This window comes from Hypomesus nipponensis, chromosome 21 (assembly GCF_054491055.1).
Source record: "Hypomesus nipponensis isolate SF chromosome 21, ASM5449105v1, whole genome shotgun sequence".
Classification (NCBI taxonomy): domain Eukaryota; kingdom Metazoa; phylum Chordata; class Actinopteri; order Osmeriformes; family Osmeridae; genus Hypomesus; species Hypomesus nipponensis.
Genome location: NC_140381.1, coordinates 1965658 through 1974922, shown reverse-complemented (window position 1 = coordinate 1974922; position 9265 = coordinate 1965658). Strand labels below are relative to the sequence as shown.

General features: G+C 45.1%; 1 protein-coding gene across 2 annotated transcripts; it reads left to right on the top strand.

Moving 5' to 3' along the window:
* The first annotated feature begins 1742 nt into the window (after positions 1–1742).
* On the top strand, positions 1743–8655 carry LOC146237356 (uromodulin-like). 2 transcript variants are annotated; one of them, XM_084685599.1, is made up of 12 exons: positions 1743–1799; positions 2063–2195; positions 2966–3191; positions 5725–5828; positions 6329–6423; positions 6729–6794; positions 6927–7117; positions 7216–7364; positions 7464–7709; positions 7786–7945; positions 8135–8210; positions 8305–8655. In XM_084685599.1, coding segments are annotated over exons 4-12 (1005 nt in total). In that variant the 5' UTR covers positions 1743–1799; positions 2063–2195; positions 2966–3191; positions 5725–5826; the 3' UTR covers positions 8325–8655. The 2 variants fall into 2 exon arrangements, with proteins under 2 accessions (XP_084541725.1, XP_084541724.1); XM_084685598.1 differs by having other exon boundaries at positions 5632–5828.
* The last annotated feature ends 610 nt before the right edge of the window (positions 8656–9265 follow it).

Below are 9265 nucleotides of genomic sequence, written 5' to 3'. Positions count from 1 at the left end.
AGTCCCCCCCACCAGTCCCCCAGTCCCCCCCACCAGTCCCCCAGTCCCCCCCACCAGTCCCCCACCCTAAGACATGTACTGGACCGGTGGTGGTCACCCTAAGACATGTCCTGGACCCGTGGTGGTCACTCTAAGACATGTTCTGGACCGGCGGTGGTTACCCTAAGACATGTTCATGCTTTTATTTTCATGAGTGTCGGAAGCGGATGAGGCAGAGTGAAGTTCAGTCAAGACACTGGCATGATTGATTTCACCATTTATTCATAATCATGAGAATAGGTTTAACATTGGCAGAATGGGTGTACATGGGGAAGCGCTGCCTGCCTTCAACTGCGGCATGCATGACATGAGGCAACAAGTTAAATCCCCCACGGAGAGCACAGACAGACAACATTTACATTTAGTCATTTAGCAGACGCTCTTATCCAGAGCGACTTACAGTAAGTACAGGGACATTCCCCCGAGGCAAGTAGGGTGAAGGGCCTTGCCCAAGGACACGTCATTTGCACGGCCGGTAATCAAACCGGCAACCGTCTGATTAATAGCCCAATTCCCTAACCGCTCAGCCATCTGACCCCCCATGGGGGAGAAGGTGGTGGGTGGCAGCAGCGCAGAACCCTGAGCTTATCAAGGATGCGTGTGTGTGTGTGCTTGTGTGTGTGCGCGTGTGTGCGTGTGTGTGTGTGTGTGTGTGACTTTATAGCGCTGCCTATTGAGCTAAGCCTATGGGCTAAGAACATGGCGATGGGTGATATGACGCATGCTGCCATCTCATGCTGCTCATTCTTATTCTTATTTTTATATATACTTTATATTTTAAAATAGTTTTATTTTAAGTTTTATGTTTAGTTCTTAGAAATAGTCAAACTTTTGTACTTTTACTCATTTAAGATCCTTATGTTTCTTGTTTGCATCTTCTTGCCACAGTAAATTCCATGTTTGTATAACATACATGGTGAATAAACCGAATTCTGATTCTAATTCTGTGTGCCATGCCTGAACTAGCTTCGCTCATTTTGTCAACAGTCCTAGTTAGCAGGTCGAGTGTTTGTTGTCCTGACCATACTTTGATCTCGCTATTTTCTGTTCCTCAAACTATGATCTTGCGTATTTACATGTCAAACTAAGAGGGTCTATTCAAGTCAAAACACTTTGGCCTATCAACAATTTGATTGATTAGCGTTTTGCCATGGTGAATGCTGACACAATCAATGTCTTAGGTTATGTGTGAGAACTAACTGTTCCTAAAGGACAATTACAGCTCTCTGTCAGAAAGTTTATTCCATGGTCAAAATGTCAAAATCACATTTGTCTTTTTTTGTGCAACATAAGCGGACCATGAACCTAAAAACAAATATTGGAGGTGTATTTTGCCCTTGTAATGATTGACTCACAGACCCCAGTGTATAAAAACGGCTCCTCATGCAGCAAGGAACTCCTCACATGTTGCCTACCTCTTCCCCTCATGGTAAGAACATTCTTTCTATAGTATAAACACCATACTGTACTATACCATTACTATACTTCACTATACAGTACTGTAGCATTAAATACTACACTGTGACATACTGTACTGTACTATAGACTCTATATACTCTATAGACTACCACCAGAACACGTAGGTATTTGTTGACTTCTAGGTAGAATGCCTGTATAGCATTTTAGAATCCTTTTTGTTCTCAGGATTCTGTCTCTCCAGGTTGTTTTGTTTTTAACCTGAAGGGGGATGCTGTGCACAATGATAACATTATCAGAGGCCCCTTCAGTTTCTGTTGCTGGTTTCAACCACATCTGGTCAGGTGACATAAGGAAGATTGCACATCCATTGATTGTTTATAATGATCAATAATCATAGTTTTGCACGTAGATAATTTATTTGTACCATATTCTAAATTACACTAAATTGATTTGGAATGTTATTAGATTTTGATAACTATAACTGTTTTCTACTAAATTTAATTCAATTGATTACTAAAAACTACAACTATTTGAAACTATTTGACTATTCACAGCCATGTGAAAATGAGTCACACAATCAATTTATGTTTACCTGATTACCCAGTTGTGTCCTGGCATCTCCCATCTGAAATGAACATAGAATAGGGACGATTCTGATTCCACATGTGACAGCTGCCAATCAAACGAGCTCCGCAGTAGAAACACCCAGGAACAGACCTGGCAGTGTGGGAGATATGGTGAGTCCTGTCTGCCTGTCTGCCTGTCTGCCTGCCTGTCTGTCTGTCTGTCTGTCTGTCTGTCTGTCTGTCTGTCTGCCTGTCTGCCTGTCTGCCTGTCTGTCTGTCTGTCTGTCTGCCTGCCTGTCTGTCTGTCTGTCTGTCTGTCTGTCTGTCTGCCTGTCTGTCTGTCTGCCTGTCTGTCTGTCTGTCTGTCTGTCTGTCTGCCTGTCTGTCTGTCTGTCTGTCTGTCTGCCTGTCTGTCTGTCTGTCTGCCTGTCTGCCTGTCTGTCTGCCTGTCTGTATGCCTGTCTGTCTGCCTGCCTGCCTGCCTGTCTGCCTGTCTGCCTGTATGCCTGTCTGTCTGCCTGCCTGTCTGTCTGCCTGTATGCCTGTGTGTCTGCCTGCCTGCCTGCCTGCCTGCCTGCCTGTCTGTCTGTCTGCCTGTCTGTCTGTCTGTCTGCCTGTCTGTCTGTCTGTCTGTCTGCCTGTCTGTCTGTCTGTCTGTCTGTCTGTCTGTCTGTCTGTCTGCCTGTCTGCCTGTCTGTCTGTGTGTCTGCCTGCCTGCCTGCCTGCCTGTCTGCCTGTATGCCTGTCTGTCTGCCTGCCTGCCTGCCTGTCTGTCTGTCTGCCTGTCTGTCTGTCTGTCTGTCTGTCTGTCTGTCTGTCTGCCTGTCTGTCTGTCTGCCTGTCTGCCTGTCTGTCTGTCTGCCTGTCTGCCTGTCTTCCTGTCTGCCTGTCAGCTGTTTGTCCGTTTGTCTAAAAGTATTCTCCACTACCCTCCCCCTAAGCCCCAGAGTTATTTAAATGAAATGATGGCCAGCGACGTACCACCACAGAAGGCAGAATCGCCTACTGTGAAGCCACCAGGAGCCACCAGGACAGATTTTCACATGTATCTGCTTAGAGTCATACCTGTCAGAGCCAGAGGGAGACAAATAGAAGAGTCAAAGAAAAAATGATTGGCTTCACTGCAGCCTCAACCTGTGTGACCAGAGGAACTCCTCCTGCTCCCCTGTGAGTCCTCCCACCCTTCCTGGTCTCTCTGACTCTCTGGTCTCTCTGCCTCTAGTCCATCTGTCTCTGGTCTCTCTGACTCTCTGGTCTCTCTGCCTCTAGTCCATCTGTCTCTGGTCTCTCTGACTCTGGTCTCTCTGACTCTCTGGTCTCTCTGCCTCTAGTCCATCTGTCTCTGGTCTCTCTGACTCTGGTCTCTCTGACTCTCTGGTCTCTCTGCCTCTAGTCCGTCTGTCTCTGGTCTCTCTGACTCTCTGGTCTCTCTGCCTCTAGTCCATCTGTCTCTGGTCTCTCTGACTCTGGTCTCTCTGACTCTCTGGTCTCTCTGCCTCTAGTCCGTCTGTCTCTGGTCTCTCTGACACTGGTCTCTCTGACTCTCTGGTCTGGTCAGGGACCAGAGACTAGAGTGAGCTGATGATGTCACTCCTCCCTCAGAACTGATTTCTGGAAAAACAACATGTAGCGATAATCATGGTGACCACGACATCATCTCTCCTGTCTTATGTAAACTGGGATGTTTCACTGTGTAACCTTTGTCGTGGAAAATTACGGTACTTCTTTGGAACCTGATGGAAGTTCATCAGGTTCCACGTACATCAACGCACTACCATCTTAGAAAACACAATTGTTTTATGAAGCAATGAGGCAATTGTTTCTGAAGAGATAAAAAGACATAACTTTCACGAGACAACGCACGCGAGCATTAAGTAATGAACTCCACATCAAACCCAGAATGCGCATTAGCAGGGCAGCTGTGGTGGCGTATGTGGGGGCCAGTTCTGGTGGGCCGGTCTGGATCAAAGTTCAGGGACAAATTTTTACTCAAAGTCCATCCCTTCCTCCCTGCAACATACATTTTTTTCTGGAATTATCAATCAATATAATCAATAAAGTAAATTGTTCGAACTCAAACTTTATATTTTACTGGGGCACAGCAGATTTATACTGGGGCATGTGCCCCACTATAAAGGGTTTAACGACGCCCCTGGATCATCTCTACAAAGATAATCCACCAAAGGCCGAACAAAACTCAAAAACATCTGTTACTATGAAAATGTAGTAAATATTACTGAATTATTATTATTATATTTATGAAATGTAATGTACATAAACAGAAACATTCAAGGTCACAAAATAATCGTGTCTCCTTCTGACCCTTCTGGCTCTAAGGACAGACTGACCCTTCTGGCTCTAAGGACAGACTGACCCTTCTGGCTCTAAGGACAGACTGACCCTTCTGGCTCTAAGCACAGACTGACCCTTCTGGCTCTAAGGACAGACTGACCCTTCTGGCTCTAAGGACAGACTGACCCTTCTGGCTCTAAGGACAGACTGACCCTTCTGGCTCTAAGGACAGACTGACCCTTCTGGCTCTAAGGACAGACTGACCCTTCTGGCTCTAAGGACAGACTGACCCTTCTGGCTCTAAGCACAGACTGTGGAGGGTTACGTGAATACTTTCTCTCTCTGAATTTGGACTCACTACTGGAGCAAGAAGTATAAATACAAAATAAGATACTATACCTGACAAACTCATGTTGCAAACACACACGCACATACACACACTTATACACAAATACACATGCATACACACACAAACACCTCACCAAATCACTCACACAGCTAACCACACAACTTGACAGGGATCCTGCAGTGGACCCCTGCATTACCTCGGACAGAGGCCACTGTCTACAACCATTAATTTACTAACTTACCGTAACAGTCAATTTCATCCAAAGCAATAAATACATAGTGTGGCTGGTAAGAACAGGACATCATTATGTCACAACCTCATTATATCTCAAACATAACATCAGTAATAGGTCAGCTGCCACCCAAAGGCCTAATCACTCACACAGCTAATCACTCAACCTGATGGGGACATTTGTCCTGTCAGGTATGAAGCAGGTATGTCAGTGTGCAACAGGTAAAGAACCGGAGCAGCAATATGTGCTGTGGTGTCCATTCCACAAACTCTAGCCGAGCAAATTCTTGTGCAGAAGGGAATACACAACTGACATTCCTACTGTGTGGGTGACTCTACAAAAGTATGTGAATATGCAAATTGTTTGAGATTCAAGAAACATTCTGAATGTTCCATGCCTCAAGGGAATACCAGTCATACTATGCACTATGTGCCCTATCTTTAAATTCCAAAATATGTTGTGAAAGATAACCTGTAGCGTGATCAGAGGCTTGGTTCTCAGCCGGTGACAAGGAGACACAAACAGGTTCAGGTTCGAGCCCCAAAATAATGGTTTTGTATTAAATGAACAAGGAAGTAGGTATTACAGTAGTAGTATTTGCTGCACAGAAATAAATGTATTGTTCTACTGGAGCATCCAGGGCATTGGGACTGTGTGCTTTCTCTTTCCGCTTCTGGACACTCCTCTCTCTCTCTCTCTCACCGCGCCATACTCTCTCTGCCCCTGGAATTCAGGTCCACATTCTCTTCAGAATAACCCTGAGAGCAACAGGTGTATGTACATCCCTCCCACCTGACAGAGAACACGTCTATGTGTACTGACCGCAGGCAGGTGCAGAACAGAATAAAAAGGCCCATTTGAAGCATCATCAGTGTCTTCACTTTGACTGAGGAGGAGAGAGCAGAGTGATCAGTTCTACCTTGTAGTCAATGTAAGTACTACAGTAATATCTGCATGTAAGTACTAACATCACCTGGGTACTTCTTTGTAATTATATATATTTGCATTTGCTTGACTTTATTGGCAACACCAATACATGTAATAAACATGACAAACAATAACATCCTAATGTTATATACACATTTTCTATATATTTTGTGCTGTTTCTGTATTACCTGTATTCTAACATTTACAAAAAAATTGCAAATACTCCCCTATGCAGTCATATATATTTATATATATATAATTATAATAACATATTGATATTAAGTCAAGAGAAATAAGCTTAATCATGCTTTCACTAAGGCAGGCAGGAACACAATTATTTAAGGCTGGACCAGAGACCTGCTTGCAAAACTTAGCTGATGCTGGACTCAAGTAGTGCAAACACTGTAGGATGAGTGAGTGAGATGACAATAGTGCACCTTGATAGCAAGAAAACTAACTAACCTGAGCTTGTGTCGTTCATATGTGAATCGAAATGTTTTTAAGGTTTTTTTGTCTGAGGAGAATGAAGCCTCTCATGATGATGATGTCAGAGGGTCTGTTGTTGCTTCTGGTCATACAAGCTCTTCATCATGCTTCAGGTAGGAAGTGAACATGTTGTTTCTGACAATGTATATCTGCTGACGAGTCTGATAAGGAAATGTAATTCCTAGACAATTTATATCACATGTATGATTGTAGTAAAATAAAATACAATGATACACAATCATTCCAATTTACCTAGTTACCTACCTGTCCTGTTATCTCTCTGGGCTGCTGTCTGTAACCTACTTCATACCTGCTGTCTATAACCTACTTCATAGCTGCTGTCTGTAACCTACTTCATAGCTGCTGTCTGTAACCTACTTAAATTATTTTCATTCTTCATCTTCTTTCACAACCACAGCTGCTCCCACGACAACCACAGCTGCTCCCACAACAACCACAGCTGCTCCCACAACAACCACAGCTGGTACTGGTATTTTTCATGTTAATAATTTTATTGTTGCCCCCTCTACTTGGTTTTCTCTTCATTAACTCATTTTTTAAATTTTCTTTCAATACACTCTCTCATTCTGTTGATCATTTCCTCTCTATCCTGAAGTCACTCCAGAGCTGGAGTGTGGGAGGAGCTTCCTTGATGTGGGTCTCCTCAAGTCTCAGCTAGCGGCCAAACATCTGGACAACTCCTCTGCTCACCTGGCCAACGCCCGCTGCTCCGCCCACCATGAGATTAACGGGACTGTGTGGTTCCAGATGGAGCGCTGGGAGGGCAGCTGTGGAACCACTCTGACGGTGAAGACAGTTACTCTACCAGTCTGTCCATCTTTGTGAGTTTTTCAGTATTCCTGCCTGTCTCTAAACACCCGTTGTCTTCCTCCTTCTCTCTCCAGACCAACGGCAGCTACGCCATCTACTCCAACAGTCTGTTTATCTACACCGTCAGTGAAACCTTGGTTCGACCCCTGATCATCCCTTTCTCCTGCTCCTATCCTCTGGAGACAGTGGCAAGCCTGGATGTGGCCATCAAACCATACCTGGAGTAGGTGGACCCTCACAAACTCAAACATTGACACACTTAGTTTCCAATATAAACTTGTTTCTTCCGACTTTGTTGTTTACTTGTTCCATATTTTGTCAGACTTGAAGGTGCGGTGAAAGATGAGGGTGCCCAGGCCAAGGCCTCCATGTCTCTGTTCCGTGATGCCAACTTCACAGCTCCTTACACTGCAGGCCCGGTCACTCTGCCCCTGGGCTCCATCCTGCATGTGGGCGTGTCTGTTGAAGAGACGGATGCTGAGGCTTTTGTGGTCGTTCCGGAAGACTGCTACGCCACCCACTCCCCTGATCCTGATGACCTCCTGAAATACTTCCTCATCCAGCACAAGTATGTGAGGCTGGATATTAAAATATGTTTGTATTAGTGAGTGTGTGTTTGTGTCTAAAACACATGACACCTCCAGGTGTCCCGTCAACCGTCGCCAGGTGACCGTGGAGGAGAGTGGCTTGTCCCTCCAGGCTCGCTTCTCTGCGCTGCTGTTCCTGTTCCAGGGGGACTACAGGGACGTCTACCTGCACTGCAGCCTCAACCTGTGTGACCAGAGGAACTCCTCCTGCTCTCCTGTGAGTCCTTCCGCCCTCCTTCCTGGTCTCTCTGACTCTCTGGTATCTCTGAATCTTTGGTCTCCCTGGCCTCTTTGGTTTCTGACTCTGCTCTCTCTGGTCTCTCTGGACTCTCTGCTTTCTCTGGTCTCTCTGACTTTCTGGTCTCTCTGACTCTCTGGTCTCTCTGACTCTCTGGTGTCTCTACAGATGTGTTCAGGAAGGTCTGTCCGCTCTGTTGACGAACTCGTACCCCTCAAGCCCGTCACCATCGGACCAATCACCTGTGAGTATGAACCACAGCCATGATGACTCATGATGTTGTCATAGTAACGGTCTTCCAGGTAACACTGTGTTTGTCCCCGACCTTTGACCTCCAGGGGCCCAGAGTCTGGAGTGAGCTGATGAAGTCACACCTCCCTCAGAACGGCTTCATGACCATCCCTATGGCAACCAGCTCAGACTCTCTCATGTCTTTTCAAATGTTTTAACTCTGGAAATGATGACAGAACACCCTGAAAACTATCAGCTTTACATGTGGGTTACTGTTTCTGAAGGTTTGCATTCTATAATTATTCATTTCATACTAGGTAATAATGGGAACACTGGGAAATGAGTATAGCCTACTAAATAAACATACTACTTGTCCTTTAACTTAATCACGTGTTTGTACCTAAAAGCATGGATTGTTGTGTATAATCAAGGCTTAATTAAATCTGACTATTAAAGTACATATTGCTTATCATATTTTGAATGAATCATTCACCCATCAGATTTAAGCTTTGCAAACCTTGATCACAGCCCTCAAACACAGTTTGTTAGTAAACATTATTAACAATCAACAGATATGGAAATAATACACAAGCAGCAACTAATACTCTTTATGTTATTCCAATATAAATATTAAAGATGGGTTATAACACAAATATGTTTCTCCTCCTAGTTCAAAACTGTAAATTTCAATGTTTACACTAGAAGGCAGTCTTTAACCAATGCACCGTAGCAAACAGTGCCAGTTTTGGCCAAGTCATAGGGCCTATCTAGCGGCACTAAGTCTCAGCTCTAAGCACAGTGTCTTTTCATCTCTAACAGCCATCATGATGATGCAGATCTCAGATGTGAGGATCTGTGTGTGTGTATGTGTGTGTATGTGTGTGTCGCCATCGTTGTCGTCATCTGCCGCTTATCCGGGGGTCGGGTCGCGGGGGCAGCAACCTAAGCAGGGAGGCCCAGACTTCACTCTCCCCGGCCACTTCCACCAGCTCTTCCTGGGGGACCCCGAGGCGCTCCCAGGCCAGCCGAGAGACATAGTCCCTCCAGTGTGTCCTGGGTCTTCCCTGG

Excerpts from the sequence above, each read along its gene's own strand:
- LOC146237356 (XM_084685599.1), top strand. Across the intron at positions 6,795-6,926 it reads TCCCACAACAACCACAGCTG|TCACTCCAGAGCTGGAGTGT; the intron begins GTACTGGTATTT and ends TCTATCCTGAAG. Across the intron at positions 7,710-7,785 it reads TACTTCCTCATCCAGCACAA|GTGTCCCGTCAACCGTCGCC; the intron begins GTATGTGAGGCT and ends TGACACCTCCAG.